Source organism: Lissotriton vulgaris, chromosome 9, assembly GCF_964263255.1.
Source record: "Lissotriton vulgaris chromosome 9, aLisVul1.2, whole genome shotgun sequence".
NCBI lineage: Eukaryota > Metazoa > Chordata > Amphibia > Caudata > Salamandridae > Lissotriton > Lissotriton vulgaris.
In genome coordinates, this window is record NC_141697.1 from 26323019 (window position 1) to 26349616 (window position 26598).

Here is a 26598-nt window from a genome sequence, read left to right on the forward strand (position 1 = left end):
TCAGAAGGGTCTCCCCACACGTCAGAAGGGTCTCCTCGCAGGCATGTCAAAAGGGTCTCCCCACAGGCATGTCTGAAGGATCTCTCCACAGTCATGTCAGAAGGGCCGCCCTGCAGGCATGTCAGAAGGGTATCCCCACACGCATGTCAGAAGGGTCCCCTCACAGGCATGCCAGAAGGGTCTCCCCACACGTCAGAAGGGTCTCCCCGCAGGCATGTCAAAAGGGTCTCCCCACAGGCATGTCTGAAGGATCTCTCCACAGTCATGTCAGAAGGGCCGCCCTGCAGGCATGTCAGAAGGGTATCCCCACACGCATGTCAGAAGGGTCCCCTCACAGGCATGCCAGAAGGGTCCCCTCACAGGCATGTCAGAAGGGTCTCCTCACAGGCATGTCAGAAGGGTCTCCCCACAGGCATGTCTGAAGGGTCTCTCCACAGTCATGTCAGAAGGGCCTCCCTGCAGGTATGTCAGAAGGGTCTCCCACAGGCATGTCAGAAGGGTCTCCCACAGGTATGTCAGAAGGGTCTCCCCACAGGCATGTCAGAAGGGTCTCCCCACAGGCATGTCAGAAGGGTCTCCCCGCAGGCATGTCAGAAGGGTCTCCCCACAGGCATGTCAGAAGGGTCTCCCCACAGGCACATCAGAAGGGTCTCCCCGCAGGCATGTCAGAAGGGTCTCCCCGCAGGCATGTCAGAAAGGTCTCCCCGCAGGCATGTCAGAAGGGTCTCCACACAGGCATGTCAGAAGGGTCTCCACACAGGCATGTCAGAAGGGTCTCTCCACAGTCATGTCAGAAGGGTCTTCACAAAGGCATGGCCCCCTAGGGAGGGGTCAGCAGGGGCTTTGGAGAAGGGGTGGGCAGTAGGGTTTTGCCCTCCTTGAGGTGTGGCAGTGGCACTATGACCTCCGAGGGGCGTGGCAGTAGAGCTTTGATCTTTGTGGGGTGCGGCAGAGGCGCTTTACCCTCCTTGGGGTATAGTAGTGGCGCTTTGGCCTCACGGGGTGTGGCAGTAGCGCTTTGGCCTCACGGGGCGTGCCAGAGGCGCTTTGACCTCCGTGGGGTGTGGTGGTAGCGCTTTGACCTCACAGTGTGTGGCGGTAGTGCTTTGGCCTCACGGGTTGTGACAGTAGCGGTTTGACCTCACGGGGTGTGTGACAGTAGCGCTTTGACCTCACGGGGTGTGACAGTAGCGCTTTGACCTCACGGGGTGTGACAGTAGCGCCTTGACCTCACGGGTGTGCCAGAGGCGCTTTCCCTCACACCCCAGCACACTTTGATCAAACCCATCTGAAATGAACTGTAAACACGCGGCGGCGGCGGATGCTGCGGTTCTTATTAATTTCCCTTTTATGCTCCGCAAGCTGCCGCCGCGCAGACCTCCATATGCCGCCGCCATTCAAGGCGGGGCTGTCACCACTAATGCAATAAAAGCGGCCTAAATGGGGAAGATTTAGTGCGGTGCGGCCCAGCTGAAAGGTCCTCCCGCCCCTCCTGTGGAGGAGAGGCTCGTGACTGGCTCTCACAGGAGGACTCACAGGCGCTACAGGCGCAGTCACTGGCGCTACAGGCGCACACAGTCACAGGCGCACAGAGTCACAGGCTCACACAGGTGCAGAGTCACAGGAACACACAGGCGCTACAGGTGCACAGTCAGGCGCTACAGGCGCAGAGTCGCAGGTTCACACAGTCACTACAGGCGCAGAGTCACAGGCGCTACAGGCAGAGAGTCACAGGCGCTACAGGCAGAGAGTCACAGTCGCTACAGGCAGAGAGTCACAGGCGCAGTCACAGGCGCAGAGTCACAGACTCACACAGGCGCTGCAGGCGCAGAGCCACAGGTGCAGAGTCACAGGCGCGGACAGGCCACATGAAGGGCTGCTCTCCCCCGGCCCAAACCGGCCCGAGCCCGGTCACACAGGTACCACACACCACCCTTGCACGTCCTCCGTCCCCTCAGGGACCCCTGCCTTCGAACATATCGACCTCGTGGACCCGCTCCACTGCTGGCCCGCGCGCCCATCCTGGGCGCCATCTTGGACACTCCACCACGAGGCCGCCTGGCCCCCGATCGACCTCAACCCTGGGCCTGGCCAGGCCTCAGACATCCCGGCACCACCATCCACCCAGGAGGTGAGCGGGCTACTTGGCAAGTCAATGGGAGAAAGAGGTGTCGATGGCTCTCCCCGCCAAGTGCCGCTCGCCCATCGCCTCCCCGGGCGCTGGCCCCACCCCCCTGCTGGGTGTCTGGACTCCCCCATCCCGGACCTCCCGACCTCCAAGTGCGAGGGTCCGGACATCAAAGAACACCAGCCCTATAACTGGGGCAGCTCCAGAGCAGGAAGGCAGTTGTATCTTGGAGTCGAGAGACGTAAAGAAGAACTCATCCTTGACGGACTACTGGCGCTGCCGTAGCTCTGCCTTGTGCACCATCGCCCTGCCTGCTGGGGCTGCCGCAACCTTCGTAACCTTCGTAATCCTTCATCGTCGTCGGGACCTGCTGGCGTGGCCGCGGACCGTTTGCAACCATCATCTTCATCGGGACCTGCTGGCTCCGCCGCGGACCGTCGCTTCCTTCGTCCATCTCGGGACCTGCTGGCTCCGCCGCGGCCCGATCATCTAGAACACCGAGCTCGAGGATTGAGAGCTATTTCCATCTTTTGGTAACCAAGACTGTCCCGCTACCCTTTCCCCAAACCAGAAACCAGAATCGAGGGGACCCCTGAGTCCAGACCTCCTTGTACCATTTTATCGTACTTTGAGAATCGCCTATAAAATCTCGTTGAACCTTACCCTTGTGTGGTGTCCGTCTGTGGGGGGGAAGTTACTTGTCTGTACGGTCACTGGAGTCGGCTCTCCCTGGAGACCGCTCCCCTTATCCTCGGCCGACCCTCCCGGTCCGTCTAACATTGGTGGCCAGCGGCGCGATCCGAATCACCGCATAATCGTACAGACAGTAGCTCACCCCACGACGAAATCAAGATGACAACTAAAGAAAGCGGATCCACCGAGAAATTCCAGATGGAGAAATTGGACGAGTACAACCATCGTGAACTAAAACAATTCTGCATCGAACTAGGTATCGCTACCACCGGACTAAGTACCAAAGACGATTTCAAGCATGCCCTAGAGTCTTGGGCAGAGACCGGGGTCGCAGGAACCCCCGATCGAAGCATCGCAGCAAAAACCACCATGGCTCCTGAAGAGCAAAGAACGGGTCTCTCGCAAGACGAGATCCAGGAACGAGAAAGAACCCGACTACACGAGCTAGAAATGGCTCGGCTCAAAATGGACGTTGAACTTAAGTTGGCCGAACAGAAAATAAATTTAGAGCACCTGCGTCTCCGAGAAGAAAGAGAGGAGAAACAGAGACAAAGGGAGCTCGAGGAAAAGAAACTGGCATATGAACACGAGCGACGACTAGCTGAGATTGATTTACGCAAGCAGAATAAAGAAATAGGGGTGTTCGAGCAACCCCACACCCCAGGGACAACGGAGAAAAAGGTACACATCCCCAAGGATGTCGTTCGAGAATACTTCCGAGAGGACGACATCCAGCAATGGTTTAAAGCCTACGAAATCGCTATGACTGCACACCGGATCGATAGAAACGACTGGGGAGCCGGCCTATGGGGGAGATTCCTCAATGAGGGCCGCGACACCCTGCTACAGCTCCCGGACCACCAGATGACCTCCTATGACCATATGAAAGCTGCCCTCCTCACCCGCTATGGCCTCACACCCAAAATGTACCGTCAGAGGTTCCGAGACTGCACCCGCATCCCGGGTACAACTTGGGTGGACTATGTAACCTACTTTAGCCGAGCCTTCGAGGGCTGGATCAAAGGAAGCAAGGTTACAACCTACGAACAACTGTTCAATCTCATGGTATGGGAGCACCTATCGAACAATTGCTTTATTGAACTCCGCCAGCACCTCCTCGACAGCAAGTTAACCGATCCCCGGCAGCTCGCAGCCGAAGCTGACCGATGGGAGATCACCAGAGTGGGCCGGAATGGGTCCTACGAACAGAACCGGAACAACAATGGTCAGCACCGTCCCCGAGGAGGAGGAGGAGGCCAAGGACGCGGAAGAGACAACGCTCCGGTCGCCCCCGCGGTCAGCACCACCCCCCCGGCCAACCGGGGCAGCGCCCTGGCGCGACCGGGATACCGAGCCAATGTTACGTGCCATCGATGCCAACGAGTCGGCCACTATGCCAACGATCCAAATTGCCCACAGTACCAGAGCCCAAGACCCCGCCAGGTGGCTGCTGCTGCCCTGGGGGAAGAACAGATCTCCGAGGAGCAAGAAGAATATGAGCAAGAGCATCAGGAATGGGAGCCAGCCGCCATGGCTCTAGCCTGCTTAGGGGGGAAAGACATGGTCCCGCGGGTCCCCCTACCCGCTAACACCCAGAAGTACAGCCAATGGGTGAGCATCAATGGACGCCGGGCTGAAGCCCTTCGTGACACTGGGGCCAGTGTAACAGCCGTCCGCTGTCACCTGGTGACCCCGGAACAGTATCTACCGAACATTCTCTGCCCTGTACGTTCAGCCGATAACTCGGAAAGTCTGTGTCGGATGGCCTGCGTCCCTTTCGAATGGGGGGGGGTCTCCGGCATGTTGAAAGTCACGGTCCGAGACGATGCCCCCGTAGACTGCCTCCTGGGGAATGACCTTGAAAGCTCCCCGTGGGCCGCCGTAGAACGAAGAGAACACCTGGGGATGTTAGGCGTCCCGGACTGGGCGTGCGTCACCACCCGGTCCATGGCCGCCCGTGCCAGCCCCCGCCCAGAGGAACCCGAATGGCCGGCGTCACCGCCTCCGGTCGCCCCAGCCGAAACCACCGACCGTGACGTCCCCCCAGAACAAGCTCAACCCCCAGACCTCACTAACCTCGACCAGTGGCCTCAAGAGGGGGGGCCCACGCAAGAACAATTTCGCCAAGAACAGAAGACCTGTCCCTCCCTCGAGGGACTCCGCCAGCAAGCGCTCGCCCAAGGCGCAGGGGATACCTCCGGCACTCACTGGGTCTACTGGGACAATGACCTGCTGTACAGTGAGCAAAGAATCGCGGAGCTGGGGGCCAGCCGAGTACTGGTGGTGCCGCTCCGTTTTAGAGACTTTCTGCTAAACCTGGCCCACGATGTCCCCCTGGCGGGACACCTGGGTCAAGATAAAACCTACAGTCGTCTGGTGACCCACTTCTTCTGGCCCAAAATGAGGAACGATGTACACCAGCATTGCCGATCTTGCCCCACGTGCCAAGCCAGTGGAAAGAGCGGCCGCAAACTAAAAGCCCCCCTGCAACCTTTTCCCGTGGTCACCACCCCGTTCGAGAGGGTCGGGATAGACATCGTGGGGCCCCTGGACCCGCGCACAAAACAAGGTCATCGGTTCATCCTGGTGCTAGTGGACCACGCCACCCGCTACCCCGAGGCTGTTCCCCTGCGAACTGTGACAGCCCCGGTAGTCGGCCGGGCTCTAATGGGGATCTTCTCCCGTGTGGGCTTCCCCCGAGAAGTCGTCAGCGACAGAGGCACGAACTTTATTTCTAAATATATGAAGTCCCTCTGGCAACAGTGCGGGGTTACCTATCGATTCACGACCCCCTATCACCCTCAAGGAAACGGACTCGTTGAGCGGTTCAACCGCACGCTCAAAGGGATGATCGGGGGGTTGTAAGAACCCCTCCGTCGCCAGTGGGATGTACTGCTGCCGTGCCTCCTCTTCGCATATCGAGAGGTTCCCCAGAAGTCCCTGGGCTTCAGCCCGTTTGAACTGCTATATGGGCATCCAGTGCGGGGGGCGCTCAGCCTAGTCAAAGAGGGCTGGGAGATGCCCCCTCTAAAGAACCCACCAGATGTTTTCCGGTACCTCCTAACACTCCGCAACCAGACCCGGCGGTTCAGAGAACTGGCAAAAGCCAACCTAGAGGCCAGTCAAGAGGACATGAAAAAGTGGTATGACCGGAATGCCTCCTCCATCGAATTTGAACCTGGGCAACAGGTATGGGTGATGTCCCCCACCGAACCCTGCGCCCTGCAAGACAAGTGGACGGGGCCCTTCAAAGTAGTCGAGCGCAAGGGTCCTGCCACCTATCTCATCGACATGGAATCTTCCCGGAACCCCCTCCGGGTCCTCCACGCTAACAGACTGAAACCCCACTTTGTGCGCTCCGAACTCGGCCTCCTAATGGCCACCGACAATGGGGTTGAAGAAGACTCCGAGCCCCTCCCTGACCTCCTACGGACTCAGGAGAAAGACGGCTCCGTGGATGGGGTCCGACTCTCGGAGGCCCTCACCCGAGAGCAACACCAGGAGTGTCGAGTCCTCCTGTCACAGTTCGCCAACCTGTACTCCCTCACCCCAGGGGTCACTTCCTGGTGTGTGCACGATGTGGACACGGGGGACAGCCCCCCTATCCGCCACCGGGCCTACCGCGTGCCAGATCGGGTACGGGCCTGCATCCAGGAAGAGGTAGCCAAAATGCTCACACTCGGGGTCATCGAGCCCTCAGACAGCCCCTGGGCCAGTCCTGTAGTACTGGTCCCCAAAGCGGCCGCCCCTGGCACCCCACCGGAACTCCGGTTCTGCGTCGACTACCGGGGCTTGAATGCGGTCACCAGAACAGACGCACATCCCATCCCCCGGGCGGATGAACTAATCGACCGCATGGGAGCTGCCCGCTACCTCAGCATTTTCGACCTGACGGCGGGCTACTGGCAAATCGGCCTCACACCCCGGGCCCAAGAACGTTCTGCCTTTTCCACCCCCGATGGGCATTACCATTTCAAGGTCATGCCCTTCGGCATGAAAAATGCCCCAGCAACATTTCAGCGGCTCGTCAATCAGGTCCTGGCGGGGCTCGAAGGGTTCAGTGCCGCCTACCTAGACGACATCGCTGTATACAGCCACCATTGGTCCGAGCACCTCCACCACCTCCGAGCAGTGCTACAAGCCCTTCAGCGAGCTGGCCTCACGATCAAGGCCAGCAAATGTCAAATTGGGCAAGGATCTGTGACCTACCTCGGACACCAGGTGGGAAGCGGCCGGGGGGCCCCTCTGCAGCTCAAAATTGCCGCCATCCAGTCCTGGCAGCCACCCATCACCCAGACCGAGGTACGAGCCTTCCTGGGCCTCACGGGCTATTACCGAAGGTTCGTGAAAGACTATGGTACTATCGTGGGGCCCCTCACAGAACTCACGTCAAAAAATCAACCCAAAAAAGTCAACTGGACCCCGGAGTGCCAAACAGCATTCGAACAATTGAAAGCCGCCATGTGTTCCGCCCCGGTGCTCCAGGCCCCCGACTACAACCGGGAGTTCGTCGTCCAGACGGATGCCTCCGACCATGGCATTGGGGCAGTCCTGTCTCAAGTGAACACCGAAGGCCTTGATCAGCCAGTGGCCTTCATCAGCAGGCGCCTCCTACCACGGGAACAACGATGGAGCACCATAGAGAGGGAGGCCTTCGCTGTGGTATGGGCCCTCAAGAAGCTCCGGCCCTACCTCTTTGGCACACACTTTCGGGTGCAGACCGATCACCGACCCCTGCAGTGGCTGATGCAGATGCGGGGGGAAAACCCGAAGTTACTACGTTGGTCCATCTCCCTACAAGGGATGGACTTCACAGTTGAACACCGGCCTGGGCCGGATCACGCCAACGCAGATGGCCTGTCCCGGTTCTTCCGCCTCGACGAGGAGAGTCCCCAAGAGGATGGGTAACTCTCCCCGCCTTCAGCTGGGGGGGACGCATGTTAGACAGGCCACATGAAGGGCTGCTCTCCCCCGGCCCAAACCGGCCCGAGCCCGGTCACACAGGTACCACACACCACCCTTGCACGTCCTCCATCCCCTCAGGGACCCCTGCCTTCGAACATATCGACCTCGTGGACCCGCTCCACTGCTGGCCCGCGCGCCCATCCTGGGCGCCATCTTGGACACTCCACCACGAGGCCGCCTGGCCCCCGATCGACCTCAACCCTGGGCCTGGCCAGGCCTCAGACATCCCGGCACCACCATCCACCCAGGAGGTGAGCGGGCTACTTGGCAAGTCAATGGGAGAAAGAGGTGTCGATGGCTCTCCCCGCCAAGTGCCGCTCGCCCATCGCCTCCCCGGGCGCTGGCCCCACCCCCCTGCTGGGTGTCTGGACTCCCCCATCCCGGACCTCCCGACCTCCAAGTGCGAGGGTCCGGACATCAAAGAACACCAGCCCTATAACTGGGGCAGCTCCAGAGCAGGAAGGCAGTTGTATCTTGGAGTCGAGAGACGTAAAGAAGAACTCATCCTTGACGGACTACTGGCGCTGCCGTAGCTCTGCCTTGTGCACCATCGCCCTGCCTGCTGGGGCTGCCGCAACCTTCGTAACCTTCATAATCCTTCATCGTCGTCGGGACCTGCTGGCGTGGCCGCGGACCGTTTGCAACCATCATCTTCATCGGGACCTGCTGGCTCCGCCGCGGACCGTCGCTTCCTTCGTCCATCTCGGGACCTGCTGGCTCCGCCGCGGCCCGATCATCTAGAACGCCGAGCTCGAGGATTGAGAGCTATTTCCATCTTTTGGTAACCAAGACTGTCCCACTACCCTTTCCCCAAACCAGAAACCAGAATCGAGGGGACCCCTGAGTCCAGACCTCCTTGTACCATTTTATCGTACTTTGAGAATCGCCTATAAAATCTCGTTGAACCTTACCCTTGTGTGGTGTCCGTCTGTGGGGGGGAAGTTACTTGTCTGTACGGTCACTGGAGTCGGCTCTCCCTGGAGACCGCTCCCCTTATCCTCGGCCGACCCTCCCGGTCCGTCTAACACAGGTGCAGAGTCACAGGCTCACAGAGGCACTACAGGCGCACCGTCACATGCTCACACAGGCAGTTCAGACGCACAGAGTCACAGGCACTGACAGGTGCACAGAGTCACAGGCACTACAGGTGCAGAGTCACAAGCTCACACAGGCACTACAGTCGCAGAGTAACAGGCATGCAGAGCTACAGGCGCAGAGTCACAGGCTCACACAGACAGTACAAGTGCAGAGAGTCACAGGCACTGTCAGGCGCACAGATTCAAAGGCACTGAGTCACAGGCTCACACAGGCAGTACAGGCGCCGACAGGCGCTCAAAGCCACAGGTTCGCACTGGCACCGACAGGCAAATAGAGCCACAGGCTCGCACTGGCACCGACAGGCGCTGAAAGCCACAGGCTCGCACTGGCACCGACAGGCGCTGAATGCCACAGGCTCGCTCTGGCACCGACAGGCGCTGAAAGCCACAGGCTCGCACTGGCACCAACAGGCACTGAAAGCCACAGGCTTGCACTGGCACCAATAGGCGCTCAAAGCTACAGGCTCGCACTGGCACCAACAGGCGCTGAAAGCCACAGGCTCGCACTGGCACCGACAGGCGCTGAAAGCCACAGGCTCGCACTGGCACCGACAGGCGCTGAAAGCCACAGGCTCGCACTGGCACCGACAGGCGCTGAAAGCCACAGGCTCGCACTGGCACCGACAGGCGCTGAAAGCCACAGGCTCGCACTGGCACCGACAGGCGCTGAAAGCCACAGGCTTGCACTGGCACCAATAGGCGCTAAAAGCCACAGGCTCGCACTGGCACTGACAGGCGCACAGAGCCACAGGCTCGCACTGGCACCGACCGGCGCTCAAAGCTACAGGCTCGCACTGGCACCGACAGGCGCACAGAGCCAAAGGCTCGCAGTGGCACCGACAGGCGCTGAAAGCCACAGGCTTGCACTGGCACCAATAGGCGCTGAAAGCCACAGGCTCGCACTGGCACCGACAGGCGCTGAAAGCCACAGGCTCGCACTGGCACCGACAGGCGCTGAAAGCCACAGGCTCGCACTGGCACCGACAGGCGCTGAAAGCCACAGGCTCGCACTGGCACCGACAGGCTCTGAAAGCCACAGGCTTGCACTGGCACCGATAGGTGCTGAAAGCCACAGGCTCCCACTGGCACTGACAGGCACACAGAGCCACAGGCTCGCACTGGCACCGACCGGCGCTCAAAGCTACAGGCTCGCACTGGCATCGACAGGCGCTGAAAGCCACAGGCTCGCACTGGCACCGACAGGCGCTGAAAGCCACAGGCTTGCACTGGCACCAATAGGCGCTGAAAGCCACAGGCTCGCACTGGCACCGACAGGCGCACAGAGCCACAGGCTCGCACTGGCACCCACCGGCGCTCAAAGCTACAGGCTCGCACTGGCACCGACAGGCGCTGAAAGCCACAGGCTTGCACTGGCACCAATAGGCGCTGAAAGCCACAGGCTCGCACTGGCACCGACAGGCGCTGAAAGCCACAGGCTCGCACTGGCACCGACAGGCGCTGAAAGCCACAGGCTCGCACTGGCACCGACAGGCGCTGAAAGCCATAGGCTCGCACTGGCACCGACAGGCGCTGAAAGCCACAGGCTTGCACTGGCACCAATAGGCGCTCAAAGCCACAGGCTTGCACTGGCACCAACAGGCGCATAGAGCCACAGGCTCGCACTGGCACCGACAGGCGCACAGAGCCACAGGCTCGCACTGGCACCGACCGGCGCTCAAAGCTACAGGCTCGCACTGGCACCGACAGGCGCTGAAAGCCACAGGCTCGCACTGGCACCGACAGGCGCTGAAAGCCACAGGCTCGCACTGGCACCAATAGGTGCTGAAAGCCACAGGCTCGCACTGGCACCGACAGGCACTGAATGCCACAGGCTCGCACTGTCACCGACAGGCGCTGAAAGCCACAGGCTCGCACTGGCACTGACAGGCGCTGAAAGCCACTGGCTCGCACTGGCACCGACAGGCGCTGAAAGCCACAGGCTCGCACTGGGACCAACAGGCACCGAAAGCCACAGACTCGCACTGGCACCGACAGGTGCTGAAAGCCACAGGCTCGCACTGGCACCGACAGGCGCTGAAAGCCACAGGCTCGCACTGGCACCGACAGGCACTGAAAGCCACAGGCTTGCACTGGCACCGACAGGTGCTGAAAGCCACAGGCTCGCACTGGCACCGACAGGCGCTGAAAGCCACAGGCTCGCACTGGCACCAATAGGCGCTGAAAGCCACAGGCTCGCACTGGCACCGACAGGCACTGAATGCCACAGGCTCGCACTGTCACCGACAGGCGCTCAAAGCCACAGGCTCGTGCTGGCACCGACAGGCGCACAGAGCCACAGGCTCGCACTGGCACGACCGGCGCTCAAAGCTACAGGCTCGCACTGGCACCGACAGGCGCTGAAAGCCACAGGCTCGCACTGGCACCGACAGGCGCTGAAAGCCACAGGCTTGCACTGGCACCAATAGGCGCTCAAAGCCACAGGCTGGCACTGGCACCGACAGGCGCACAGAGCCACAGGCTCGCACTGGCACCGACCGGCGCTCAAAGCTACAGGCTCACACTGGCACCGACAGGCGCTGAAAGCCACAGGCTCGCACTGGCACCGACAGGCTCTGGCACCGCCAGGCGCTGAAAGCCACAGGCTCGCACTGGCACCGCCAGGCGCTGAAAGCCACAGGCTCGCACTGGCACCGACAGGCGCTGAAAGCCACAGGCTCGCACTGGCACCGACAGGCGCACAGAGCCACAGGCTCGCACTGGCACCGACCGGCGCTCAAAGCTACAGGCTCGCACTGGCACCGACAGGCGCTGAAAGCCACAGGCTCGCACTGGCACCGACAGGCGCTGAAAGCCACAGGCTCGCACTGGCACCGACAGGCGCTGAAAGCCACAGGCTAGCACTGGCACCGACAGGCGCTGAAAGCCACAGGCTCGCACTGGCACCGACAGGCGCTGAAAGCCACAGGCTCGCACTGGCACCGACAGGCGCTGAAAGCCACAGGCTTGCACTGGCACCAATAGGCGCTCAAAGCCACAGGCTCGCACTGGCACCGACAGGCGCACAGAGCCACAGGCTCGCACTGGCACCGACCGGCGCTCAAAGCTACAGGCTCGCACTGGCACCGACAGGCGCTGAAAGCCACAGGCTCGCACTGGCACCGACAGGCGCTGAAAGCCACAGGCTCGCACTGGCACCAACAGGGGCTGAAAGCCACAGGCTTGCACTGGCACCGACAGGGGCTGAAAGCCACAGGCTCGCACTGGCACCGACAGGCGCTGAAAGCCACAGGCTCGCACTGGCACCAATAGGCGCTCAAAGCCACAGGCTCGCACTGGCACCGACAGGCGCACAGAGCCACAGGCTCGCACTGGCACCGACCGGCGCTCAAAGCTACAGGCTCGCACTGGCACCGACAGGCGCTGAAAGCCACAGGCTCGCACTGGCACCGACAGGCGGTGAGAGCCACAGGCTCGCACTGGCACCGACAGGCGCTGAGAGCCACAGTCTCGCACTGGCACCGACAGGCGCTGAAAGCCACAGGCTCGCACTGGCACCGACAGGGGCTCAAAGCCACAGGCTGGCACTGGCACCGACAGGCGCATAGAGCTACAGGCTCGCACTGGCACCGACAGGCGCTGAAAGCCACAGGCTCGCACTGGCACCGACAGGGGCTCAAAGCCACAGGCTCGCACTGGCACCGACAGGCGCATAGAGCTACAGGCTCGCACTGGCACCGACAGGCGCTGAAAGCCACAGGCTCGCACTGGCACCGACAGGGGCTCAAAGCCACAGGCTCGCACTGGCACCGACAGGCGCATAGAGCTACAGGCTCGCACTGGCACCGACAGGCGCCGAAAGCCACAGGCTCGCACTGGCACCGACAGGGGCTCAAAGCCACAGGCTCGCACTGGCATTGACCGGCGCTCAAAGCTACAGGCTCGCAATGGCACCGACAGGCGCTGAAAGCCACAGGCTTGCACTGGCACCGACAGGCGCTGAGAGCCACAGTTTTGCACTGGCACCGACAGGCGCTGAGAGCCACAGGCTCGCACTGGCACCGACAGGCGCTGAAAGCCACAGGCTCGCACTGGCACCGACAGGCGCTGAGAGCCACAGTCTCGCACTGGCACCGACAGGCGCATAGTGCTACAGACTCGCACTGGCACCGACAGGCGCTGAAAGCCACAGGCTCGCACTGGCACCGACAGGGGCTCAAAGCCACAGGCTCGCACTGGCACCGACAGGGGCTCAAAGCCACAGGCTCGCACTGGCACCAACAGGGGCTGAAAGCCACAGGCTTGCACTGGCACCGACAGGGGCTCAAAGCCACAGGCTCGCACTGGCACCGACAGGCGCATAGAGCTACAGGCTCGCACTGGCACCGACAGGCGCTGAAAGCCACAGGCTCGCACTGGCACCGACAGGGGCTCAAAGCCACAGGCTCGCACTGGCATCGACCGGCGCTCAAAGCTACAGGCTCGCAATGGCACCGACAGGCGCTGAAAGCCACAGGCTTGCACTGGCGCCGACAGGCGCTGAGAGCCACAGTTTTGCACTGGCACCGACAGGCACATAGAGCCACAGGCTCGCACTGGCACCGACAGGCGCTCAAAGCCACAGGCTCGCACTGGCACCGACAGGCGCTCAAAGCTACAGGCTCGCAATGGCACCGACAGGCGCTGAAAGCCACAGGCTCGCACTGGCACCGACAGGCGCTCAAAGCCACAGGCTCGCACTGGCACCGACAGGCGCTCAAAGCCACAGGCTCGCACTGGCATTGACAGGCGCTCAAAGCTACAGGCTCGCAATGGCACCGACAGGCGCTGAAAGCCACAGGCTTGCACTGGCACCGACGGGCGCTGAGAGCCACAGTTTTGCACTGGCACCGACAGGCGCTCAAAGCCACAGGCTCGCACTGGCACCAATAGGCGCTGAAAGCCACAGGCTCGCACTGGCACCGACAGGCGCTGAAAGCCACAGGCTCGCACTGGCTCCGACAGGTGCTGAAAGCCACAGGCTCGCACTGGCACCGACAGGCGCTCAAAGCCACAGGCTCGCACTGGCACCGACAGGCGCTCAAAGCTACAGGCTCGCAATGGCACCGACAGGCGCTGAAAGCCACAGGCTTGCACTGGCACCGACAGGCGCTGAGAGCCACAGTTTTGCACTGGCACCGACAGGCGCTGAAAGCCACAGGCTCGCACTGGCACCGACAGGCGCTCAAAGCCACAGGCTCGCACTGGCACCGACAGGCACTCAAAGCCACAGGCTCGCACTGGCACTGACAGGCGCTCAAAGCCACAGGCTCGCACTGGCACCGACAGGCGCTGAAAGCCACAGGCTCGCACTGGCACCGACAGGCGGTGAGAGCCACAGGCTCGCACTGGCACCGACAGGCGCTGAGAGCCACAGTCTTGCACTGGCACCGACAGGCGCTGAAAGCCACAGGCTCGCACTGGCACCGACAGGGGCTCAAAGCCACAGGCTGGCACTGGCACCGACAGGCGCATAGAGCTACAGGCTCGCACTGGCACCGACAGGCGCTGAAAGCCACAGGCTCGCACTGGCACCGACAGGGGCTCAAAGCCACAGGCTCGCACTGGCACCGACAGGCGCATAGAGCTACAGGCTCGCACTGGCACCGACAGGCGCTGAAAGCCACAGGCTCGCACTGGCACCGACAGGGGCTCAAAGCCACAGGCTCGCACTGGCACCGACAGGCGCATAGAGCTACAGGCTCGCACTGGCACCGACAGGCGCTGAAAGCCACAGGCTCGCACTGGCACCGACAGGGGCTCAAAGCCACAGGCTCGCACTGGCATTGACCGGCGCTCAAAGCTACAGGCTCGCAATGGCACCAACAGGCGCTGAAAGCCACAGGCTTGCACTGGCACCGACAGGCGCTGAGAGCCACAGTTTTGCACTGGCACCGACAGGCGCTGAGAGCCACAGGCTCGCACTGGCACCGACAGGCGCTGAAAGCCACAGGCTCGCACTGGCACCGACAGGCGCTGAGAGCCACAGTCTCGCACTGGCACCGACAGGCGCATAGTGCTACAGACTCGCACTGGCACCGACAGGCGCTGAAAGCCACAGGCTCGCACTGGCACCGACAGGGGCTCAAAGCCACAGGCTCGCACTGGCACCGACAGGGGCTCAAAGCCACAGGCTCGCACTGGCACCAACAGGGGCTGAAAGCCACAGGCTTGCACTGGCACCGACAGGGGCTCAAAGCCACAGGCTCGCACTGGCACCGACAGGCGCATAGAGCTACAGGCTCGCACTGGCACCGACAGGCGCTGAAAGCCACAGGCTCGCACTGGCACCGACAGGGGCTCAAAGCCACAGGCTCGCACTGGCATCGACCGGCGCTCAAAGCTACAGGCTCGCAATGGCACCGACAGGCGCTGAAAGCCACAGGCTTGCACTGGCACCGACAGGCGCTGAGAGCCACAGTTTTGCACTGGCACCGACAGGCACATAGAGCCACAGGCTTGCACTGGCACCGACAGGCGCTCAAAGCCACAGGCTCGCACTGGCACCGACAGGCGCTCAAAGCTACAGGCTCGCAATGGCACCGACAGGCGCTGAAAGCCACAGGCTCGCACTGGCACCGACAGGCGCTCAAAGCCACAGGCTCGCACTGGCACCGACAGGCGCTCAAAGCCACAGGCTCGCACTGGCATTGACAGGCGCTCAAAGCTACAGGCTCGCAATGGCACCGACAGGCGCTGAAAGCCACAGGCTTGCACTGGCACCGACGGGCGCTGATAGCCACAGTTTTGCACTGGCACCGACAGGCGCTCAAAGCCACAGGCTCGCACTGGCACCAATAGGCGCTGAAAGCCACAGGCTCGCACTGGCACCGACAGGCGCTGAAAGCCACAGGCTCGCACTGGCTCCGACAGGTGCTGAAAGCCACAGGCTCGCACTGGCACCGACAGGCGCTCAAAGCCACAGGCTCGCACTGGCACCGACAGGCGCTCAAAGCTACAGGCTCGCAATGGCACCGACAGGCGCTGAAAGCCACAGGCTTGCACTGGCACCGACAGGCGCTGAGAGCCACAGTTTTGCACTGGCACCGACAGGCGCTGAAAGCCACAGGCTCGCACTGGCACCGACAGGCGCTCAAAGCCACAGGCTCGCACTGGCACCGACAGGCACTCAAAGCCACAGGCTCGTACTGGCACTGACAGGCGCTCAAAGCCACAGGCTCACAAATATGAACAGACGCCTGAATACAGACATGAGGGTGATTCTGACATTCCCTTCGTGAGATGTTGTGCGAGAGCTCATGGTTGTATGAGGCTCAATACATGTACCATGTATGTGCCTGTCTGTGTAGCCAATTCGCCGGTAGTTTTGAAACCTTACGGAGGTCCAGACCCCAATCAGAGAAAGACGAGGCACTATCCACCGTTTCCCACTGCTAACCGGTTCAGATCAATCCAGAGGAGCTCTATCTCCCCCCGACCCCATCGTTCGTAATCTATCGGACCACAAGAAGCCTCACTCCCAGAGAAACGCAGCGCCCGCAACACTCTCGCGGTTTAATTACATGATGTTGCCCATCCCCCTGTCCTGAAGAAGACCCGTCTTTGTAAGGGACACTAACCCTACTACTTACGGGTCGAAACGTAGACCAATACCCCATCGCCAGCTTCTAAACACAAGTGTGAATTACAACGCTAATTATCGAAGGATGGTTATGTAAAGAAACGAACCCTTTGTTGTACTTTCGCCTGGCCCCTCTGAGAGGCCAGTAACAATTATACATCAAAACATGTCTGCTTGACCTTGCCACTATCCTCATCCTCACCATTTTCTACCACTGCACAACCCCCCCCTTCCCTACCTTTGGGCACCATAATTCCTGAACAGCATTGAATCTAATGTATAGTAAGATGCTCTCAAACACATGTGAGTAAATAACATTGTGTTCTCTAAAAATGTAAAAAGAGTAATTTCCAAACGCTGGGTCACGTTCTGCCTGTTATCTGCTTGACTGGACGGGGCTTTCTGATTTCGGACTCCTGCTGGGCCCATAACAAAGGCCACATTTGAGGGGTCATCAGGCCGCCTTTCGTTCCAGTCTCTGAGCTGGGAGCAGTCAGGAGCCCCCCACCTGATGCAAATTAAGCGGAGGGGAAACAAAGGCTCGCACCTTGTTAGCACTTCACACATACTCAAGAGAGGCAGCTCTTTGTTCAGGCTCAGTTTAGGAGATATGCATTCACTCTAAGAATGTCAGATGTGTTGGTCTTTCCCAGTATTTGCACAAAATAAATAGCATTTATATAGTGCTTCCTACACCTGAGGAGGCGTTCTAATGATTTAAATATCACTATTTTTTCTTTTAACGCACTATGGGTAGAGGAAGTTTTACGCTGACAAAAGGCAATATTGATTTATGTGAAGCTTACAAAAGTGTGACTCTTCTACCTAAATCAGGAGGGTTTGCGAGTACACTCGAAATGTGCTCAAATGTACTCATGATGCACCTGCTAAACATGTGTGTGAGGGCTTAAGATCTGATGTCACTTCTTGTGATGTCACTTTCTGTGATGGCACACGCTGTGATGTCACACGCCTCAATTGGCACGATGTCACGCGCCGTGATGCCACCTGCATACTGATTAATTAGGTTAGTCCCCACACTTCATGTGCCCTGCACGGGTCAGTATATCATTCCATTCCATGGTTTCTTTTCCACGGAGATCTGCAGCTCGTTTCCAAGATGGTTGGAAGGTTAATGTTTCACCTGGTTTAACCCCTCCCATGCTGATGACGGCCCTCAGCCGTTATGCATCACAGTGCTCATGTGCTGATGACGGCTGGGGGCCGTCATGAACCCGCCCACTATTTAGAAGTGCCGCACAGGCGCAGAATCGCGGCTGCGCCCAAGGGGTCAACAGCGTCAATACCCGTGTGCACCTACCAACATGTGCCGGTCATCGTCACAAGTCAACAGGAAGTTCTCAAATGGTGGGTGAGCTCTTGTCGCCCCTTGAAAGACAGTGGGGCTCGAGAGCCAGTGCCGGACTTGGAAGTAGTGAAAACTCACCCCCACACTTCCCAGGACAAACTCAGATTTCACTTGCTCAAAGGACCTCACCAACCACAAGTGGGTAGGTCCCTCTGGGTTTTGAGTCCTCCTCCCAGTGTTACAACGCCACCCTCTCGAGTCCAGTGGCGCCATCTTTGTTGCACGGAGAGGGATGAAGGGAGGGGGTGAGACAATAGTCCCTTTCCAGCAGCCTGACTCCCCAAACTGGAGGAATGGCTCTGGTCACTGGGGAAGTGAGCAGCCTGCCATCCCTCTGGCCTTTGGGCTTCCAGGGGGCTCCCAGAATAGTCTCCTGAACAGGGAACGGTCCATCGTGCAGCGCCCCCTTCTTGTCTCTCTCCTGGTCCAATAGAAAAGACCAGTAATTGGGCCACGTATTAATATTAGAAGACGCCAAGAATTCCAGCCCACCCGGAGCTGGCTTTGCAGTACCTTGGGAGAAGCCCATTCTCTAGGGGTGGGCGGAACTCGCGGAACTCGAACCAGTGCAATTCCCGAGAGTTATAAAAAAACTCCACGAGATTCCGGGGAGTTCCATCAACAGGCGTAAATAGGCAGGTTGTGCTGCTCATGCTGCGATTTAGCACCAGGCAGAGCGCCAGAGGGCACACCTCCTCGAGTGGATTTTGCTGCCCCTGAGTATGCGGGCACCAAATTTCCGCCAATTACGCCGGTGGAACGGAATATTTCACCCACCCCTACCATTCTTTCCTTCTTCCCTGCCAAAAGAAATTTGAGCAGCAGCGTTGAAAATCAATTGTTTACTTTTCAGGGTACCTGCAAATCTAGCGTCTGGAATATTGATAGACTTGGTGCTCTCTGCAGTGTCATCCCCGAACTTTTTGCCTTCATCCTCCAGTTTTCTTAACCCATTTTTGTTGGCTTTTAGGACTCTGCGCACTTCACCACTGCTAACCAGTGCTTGTGCTCTCGCTTTTAAACATGGTAAAATTGGCTAACACCCAATTTGCACATTTAATTGACTTGTATATCTATATATATATATATGGAGTGAGTTCCTGAGCTCCAAGAGGTGCACTCCAGCCCTGGATCCTTGGTGTGGCATCAGTTGATTTTTCTCCAAGAAAAGGTGGCATTCAGAAGTTTTGAGCTCTTTGTGGCTGAGAACAGAACTGTTCACACCAAGATCAGGCCGCCCACTAACACGAAGCTCTGGTGAACCCGTCTCCAGTTCTACTGTTTGGATTTATTTCAGTTTAGTCTCAAATAATTTGCTACCTTTTACTCCATTTTTCTAAATTAGTGTGGAATTTTTCTTGTGTTATTTTATCACTTAATTACTGTTTGAACCGCCGAATAAATAATATATACATTGCCTCTAAGACTGAATTTGTGCCAAGCTACCAGAGAGTAGAGCACAGGTTAATTTTGGGTTTGCTTGTGTTTCATCCCGACAAGGATTGTAGTTGCTGCTTTAGTAGGGTATCAACACCCCACGTCAACCATTAGCCCAATTTTGCACAAATATGTACAGTATTGTGGGCAGGGCAGACATCTTCACCGCCACCAATATCAGCCCCAGCAGTGACAGCTGACAAGAGCACCCACTGGCCCGGTTAGGACTCAGGTCAAAGGGGCACCTACTGGCCCTGCTAGGGTCAGCTGGCAGGAGCGCCCACTGGCCCTGCTAGGGTCAGCTGGCAGGAGCGACCACTGGCCCTGCTGGGGTCAGCTGGCAGGAGCGCCCACTAGCCCTGCTAGGGTCAGCTGGCAGGAGCGGCCACTGGCCCTGCTAGGGTCAGCTGGCAGGAGCGCCCACTGGCCCCGACAGGGCTCGGACCATCAAGACACCCACTCGCCCGCAGGGGCTCGGATCACCAGGCCACCCATCCACCAGCAGGGGGCCCACTGGCCCTGCTGGAGCTCGGGTCATCATGTCGTCCTCTCGCCTATGAAGGGTCGGCCAGTGCCCAGCTCTCTCAATGACCGCTCCCGAGGCTGCGAGCAAAATAAAGGGCAGACGTTTGCCAAGTACTTAAAGGCATTTGTGGGGAAAACACTCGCTTATCTAGGAAAATCTATATCTCACATAGGATTCTTCACGTCATGGGAACATGTAAACACTGTCAACTACTCCCCAACATACAAAGCAGTGTGCACCCATGTTCATGGAGCGGAGATGATGTCCCCTCCTTCCCACTCTCACCTGGTGCCCTAGGACATGGATCAGGAACACGGGAATGTTCATCCGTGCATAGAGTGCATGTGGCTGATACTAAGAAACTCCTGCTCTCCCCCGTGCCCTCAAGACACTTATTTGAAAATCCCACTCCCATCTTGTACTCCCAGGGCAATGATCGAGAAACCCATCATTTTCACCATTGCTTCTGGGCCTTGCATTAACAAGCATTGGCAACGCCAATAGGTGTGGTGATGGCTGCCAGCCTTTTGGTTTTATCAGTGCTTGTTTTGTTTTGACATAGTTTTAAAAAAATCTTAATTGTTGGAGAAGCTGCTAGACCCTCAATAATATATATATATATATATTTAGAAGAAAAAAAACATTGGCTAAAAGCAAAAACATTCTGTCTCAAACAAGCGCACATTATCATGGCAGTCATTGGCACTAAGGAAACTGCTTTCTTTGTATGTGGATTTTCTCTTTGTGAAAGGGCAGAATGCCGTCACTCACGGTGATTTTAGCCAATAGCTGAAGGGGGCTGACCCAGTGCCTCATGCTGTATGCTGTAGTGGGTGGAAGAAAACGATGAATGACACAACAATATACCAATGCATGAAGTGGGCTGGTTGACATCCAGACAAGTATATTATACGTATAATTCTAGTAAAATCAAAAGGTGTTTGGTAATGCCAGACCTAGTAATAATTTAGAATGAGCACTTGTTGGTCTGACCCCAAATGGTGGCTGACTTTTGAACAATCACAACAGCAATGCAGTTATTTAAAACAAGACAATTCAGCTATAGATGATTTTCAAACACGGGAATGTCTTCTTTTCAATGAAAAACAATTTTAATGTAAACAGAATTAGAAAGGGTACATTAAAATACAACAGGACAATTTATAGAGGACATACAAAAAATTGTCCTAAAAGGCAACAAAGGCTGAGGAAATAATGTAATTGTTGACGTTTCGGTCTTTTGTGGCAGATTTGTCCATCAGACCATCTTCAGGACGAAGAGTAGATTGTCAAAGTAGTCCCTTAGATCTCTAATAAGCCAGAGAAATCATGATTTGGTTCAAAGGCTTTGAAGGAGCCTTATGGATAAGCTCCTATGAATATCACCGCTATATCATAAAGGCAATGGTCATAGTCCGTATGGAGATATTAAAACAGCCCATTCTATGGAATCTATATCAGAAGGCAATAGTCACAATCCGAATAGAAGTATTAAACGCATGCCAGTCAATGGAATCGAGCATTAGAACGATGCTGTTGTGGCTACAGACGCTGCTGAACTTTTGGTGAACGTCCGCTATAGAAGCTTGGCATTACATAACATAACAGTAGCACACAATGGAAGCAGCGCACGAAGCACGGCGCAGGAGGGTATTTGGCAGGAAAAAGCACATGAGAAAGGGAGCTGGAAAAACGTATGCACACCACGGAGAGCTTAACTAAAGAAAAACATATTTCCCTAGAAGTGGGCAGTGGAAGCATACAAGTCCATCAACCAAAGGATGGTAAAGAAGTTCTGCTTCTAGGGAGGGACAAACACAGAACGAGGAAGACTAACCATCAAATAAGAAGTGTGCAAACGAGAGTAACAATAAAGCGAGCCAATGGAAAGCAATCAACGGGCTGTACACCCACGGTAAGCTTTTGTTAAGGCCACAAAATGCCTTTCTGAATCAGAGCGCTTGTGTTGTCTGGTAGGCCTGGGCGGTGAACTTCACTCCGTTCACTGAGTTTGCGGAGTTTTATGCACTCCGCGGAGCTCGCGGAATGCAGAAAACTCCTCTTCGTGATGTGCAGCGGAGTTTTTCCCCCCTCGCTATCGCGAACGGTAAGTCCGCGAGTGGTAAGTTCACGAGACTGAGCTGTCACTCAGGTAGAATTTCTACCAGAGCTGCAGAAAACCAGCACAAACTGCAGTTTGCCCTGCACTCTGCCACTTGCGAAACTTCGCAGAGTTTTTTTGTAACTTTGCGAAGTTTCGCCTGGCTAAAACTCCACGAACTACGCCCAGGCCGACTGTCTGGTAGGCGAGACCTAAAACCCATGTGAACCTCCACTCTCAGGTGTGCCCCCGGGGCATGAGTTAAGAAACCATGCTTTTCCCCGGTGTCCTCGAAACATGCACGGAGACACCATGCTCTCACCTTGTACAGATGCTGCTGCTGCTCTTCGGACATCATGAGGCCATGCCGGTCCATCACCGTCGACTCCATGTCGATCAGCCACTCCCAGATCTCCTGGTATTCTGAGTCGAAGTCCAGGAGGCTGCAGAGTGAAAGACAAGAGGCCACATGAGGGAAGTGGCAGTGTTTGGAACCATCTATAGATGCTTGGAGGACGTGCTAAAGTCCCCACAGAAGGATCTTACAACATGGCCAATCATGGCTGGTGGCTCGACCATTGACACCTCACGCAGGTCTGGTGGAGGTGTTCGTTGTCCCGGAGCCGAAGTGCTGCCCAGGGCCGGCGCTAGGCATGGGCAGTGTGGGCAGCCGCCCAGGGCCTCGCGCTTGGCAAAACACAGGGGGCCTCGCGCCCCCGTGAAAGGTCACACGTTCACAGCTGACTGCAGGGCCCCCTGCCTCACCTGATCGCGCCCCCGTGAAAGGCACACATTCACAGCTCACTACAGGGCCCCCTGCCTCTCCTGATCACATTACAGGTGGGGGAAGGTGCAAACAGAATGGGGGGCGGCATAACAGCTGGGCCAGCAATTATGTTGGCTCACAATGTCAGGGGCGGGGCAGCGCCTCGGTTAAGTACTGGCCATTCTAGGCTCTGTTTCAGCATTTTGTTTCCAGGCAACGGAGGCCCCTTTGTTTCTTTGGAGCACCAGCCGGACACAGGTAAGAGGAGGTGGGTGAGGGGAGGAGGGAGCAGCCAGATCAACTGTCTTTTGTATACTTCGAATCTTGGTAGGGCAGTGTCTCTTATCTCAATTGAGCAGAATGTTTGAGACCAGAGGGTGGGGTATCTTGTCGTGTTAAGCAAAGGTGAACTGTTTACCCAGTAGCCCCACCATCAAAACGTTTATGTTGTAGATATCAACGTTTGCATTCTGAAACGTGTGTTTTGTTTTTGTATGTGTGCCAACAAATTCTGGCAAGCAAAAAGCTTTAATTTATAGAGAAATGTCTGGTTTAAGGAGTCCATACGGGTCGGGCAAAGCGCTTACGTTTCATAGGGCGAGACTTAAACCTCTTTCTACCCCATGAATTTGAAAAAAATGTTCCTTTATTTGTGAGGGCTTCACTTCAGAATGTGGAGATGGTCTCTGAATAGTTGCCCCTCCCCCTCCCAAAGTTCATACACACTTTACTGCTCGCATCTGCTCGCTGTCCCACGGTTTTCCGCAAAGCCCTCAAGTTTCCCTAGTCCATGCGTTAAGTATCCCATCCACTCCAGATTTGTGCTCGGTATTACCGATTTAATGGCAAAGCCAACAGGTCTTGCATTTTGTGACTTATTTGATATTGCCAATGGCTTTTAGCCCGGCTCTATAGCATCCAAGATGCTGTGCAGCATAGCTAAAGAATATTAATAATAAAATTCCTATGACGGCTCCGTCATTTTGAATGTAGGTGCACCATGCATTTGCACACCTACAAAATGACTCGGGAACATTTTTTTAATACTTTTATTTTGCAATCCGAGTTGGAACAGGGAGGGCATGGGTAAGGGAAGGAGGAAAGCAAACATGCGAGAGAGAGAGAGGAACAGCGAGATGGGGAGAGAAGCACACGGCTGAAAAGCAACAAGGGAGGAGAAGAGCACAATTGTGAGTGAATCACAAAAGGATGAGGGAGAGAAGCAATTGGGATTGAAAGAGCAACATCGAGCATGACAGGGGAAGAGAAGCACACTAGGGAGACAGCTTGAAAACACATGCATTCTTTTGGAGGGCTTGAGAAAAAAGAAGAAAGAAATTCCCTAAAAGTAGAAATGGAAGGGTAAAAGTAAATTGCATATGTTCCAGGGGAGTGATAGACATAAGATGGGCAAGGCAAGCCATTCAAACGGAAGCAGGTAAACAAGAGTGACAGTAAAGCTGGCCAATGGAAATGAATGGGTGGGCTGCAAGTCCTTCTATGCTCCTTGTAATCCCACAATAAGCCTTTCACAACCAGAGAGGAATCGCCCTAAAAATGTGGATCAGGAATAGCTGCTTATTGCAAATCCAGTTCTTACAATAGCAAAAAAAAAGCCCCAACAGTGACAAGTGCCATAACTATTGATGTTGACCTCTTAAAGGCAAAGCTAGCATGGCTATGCTATATAACTAAAAAAAGGAGTGGTAAGGACTGGTTTTGTGGAAGTAGGAGACCGTAAGATACTTTGTGTAGATTGGAGAAAGGTACCAAGCATGCCTCTGGAACACATTCACCTCTGCCAAGTGTTTGTTATAGCAAGATCTGTTTTTTTTACCCTCACCCTGCCTTTCCTGGTCCATTGTTCATTGGAAGGGCTGAAACTCACAGGATAACTAGGGAGTGCTAGGGAGTGCAGAGTGACTGCAGAGTGCTAGGGGGAGCTAGGGAGTGCTAGGGAGTGCAGAGTGACTAGGGAGTACTGGGGAGTGCAGAGTGACTAGGGAGTGCTAGGGAGTGCAGAGTGACTAGGGAGTGCTAGGGAGGGCAGAGTGACTAGGGAGTGCTAGGGAGGGCAGAGTGACTGCAGAGTGACTAGGGAGTGCAGAGTGGCTAGGGAGTGCTAGGGAGTGCAGAGTGCAAGGGAGTGCAGAGTGCAAGGAAGTGCTAGGGAGTGCAGAGTGGCTAGGGAGTGCTAGGGAGTGCAGAGTGACTAGAGAGTGCAGAGTGACTAGGGAGTGCAGAGTGACTAGGGAGTGTCAGGGAGTGCTAAGGTGTGCTAGGGAGTGCAGAGTGACTAGGGAGTGCAGAGTGACTAGGGAGTGCAGAGTGACAAGGGAGTGCTAGGGAGTGCTAAGGTGTGCTAGGGAGTGCAGAGTGACTAGGGAGTGGAGAGTGACTAGGGAGTGCAGAGTGACTAGGGAGTGCAGAGTGACTAGGGAGTGCCAGGGAGTGCTAAGGTGTGCTAGGGAGTGCAGAGTGACTAGGGAGTGCAGAGTGACTAGGGAGTGATAGGGAGTGCTAAGGTGTGCTAGGGAGTGCAGAGTGACTAGGGAGTGCAGAGTGACTAGGGAGTGCAGAGTGACTAGGGAGTGGAGAGTGACTGCAGAGTGCTAGGGAGTGCTAGGGAGTGCAGAGTGACTGCAGAGTGCTAGGGACTGCAGAGTGACTGCTAGGGAGTGCTAGGGAGTGCAGAGTGACTTGGGAGTGCTAGGGAGTGCAGAGTGACTAGGGAGTGCTAGGGAGTGCTAAGGTGTGCTAGGGAGTGCAGAGTGACTAGGGAGTGCAGAGTGACTAGGGAGTGCAGAGTGACGAGGGAGTACAGAGTGACTAGGGAGTGCAGAGTGACTAGGGAGTGCTAAGGTGTGCTAGGGAGTGCAGAGTGACCAGGGAGTGCAGAGTGGCTAGGGAGTGCAGAGTGACTAGGGAGTGCAGAGTGACTGCAGAGTGCTAGGGACTGCAGAGTGACTGAAGAGTGACTGCTAGGGAGTGCTAGGGAGTGCAGAGTGACTAGGGAGTGCTAGGGAGTGCAGAGTGACTAGGGAGTGCTAGGGAGTGCTAAGGTGTGCTAGGGAGTGCAGGGTGACTAGGGAGTGCAGAGTGACTAGGGAGTGCTAGGGAGTGCAGAGTGACTAGGGAGTGACTAGGGAGTGCAGAGTGACTAGGGAGTGCAGAGTGACTAGGGAGTGCAGAGTGACTAGGGAGTGCCAGGGAGTGCTAAGGTGTGCTAGGGAGTGCAGAGTGACTAGGAAGTGCAGAGTGACTAGGGAGTGCTAGGGAGTGCTAAGGTGTGCTAGGGAGTGCAGAGTGACTAGGGAGTGCAGAGTGACTAGGGAGTGCAGAGTGCTAGGGAGTGCTAGGGAGTGCAGAGTGACTGCAGAGTGCTAGGGACTGCAGAGTGACTGAAGAGTGACTGCTAGGGAGTGCTAGGGAGTGCAGAGTGACTAGGGAGTGCTAGGGAGTGCAGAGTGACTAGGGAGTGCTAGAGAGTGCTAAGGTGTGCTAGGGAGTGCAGAGTGACTAGGGAGTGCAGAGTGACTAGGGAGTGCTAGGGAGTGCAGAGTGACTAGGGAGTGCAGAGTGACTAGGGAGTGCAGAGTGCTAGGGAGTGCTAGGGAGTGCAGAGTGACTGCAGAGTGCTAGGGACTGCAGAGTGACTGAAGAGTGACTGCTAGGGAGTGCTAGGGAGTGCAGAGTGACTAGGGAGTGCTAGGGAGTGCAGAGTGACTAGGGAGTGCTAGAGAGTGCTAAGGTGTGCTAGGGAGTGCAGAGTGACTAGGGAGTGCAGAGTGACTAGGGAGTGCTAGGGAGTGCAGAGTGACTAGGGAGTGCAGAGTGCTAGGGAGTGCTAGGGAGTGCAGAGTGACTGCAGAGTGCTAGGGACTGCAGAGTGACTGAAGAGTGACTGCTAGGGAGTGCTAGGGAGTGCAGAGTGACT

General features: G+C 56.9%; 1 protein-coding gene across 1 annotated transcript in view; it reads right to left on the reverse strand.

The window, feature by feature from the left end:
* Positions 1-26598, reverse strand: part of AKAP6 (A-kinase anchoring protein 6) — a 593433-nt gene that overhangs the window by 144247 nt on the left and 422588 nt on the right. Inside the window, exon 8 of the mRNA XM_086936952.1 lies at positions 22218-22338. Coding sequence (XP_086793078.1) covers positions 22218-22338 — 121 coding nt within the window. The remainder of the gene's footprint in view (positions 1-22217; positions 22339-26598) is intronic.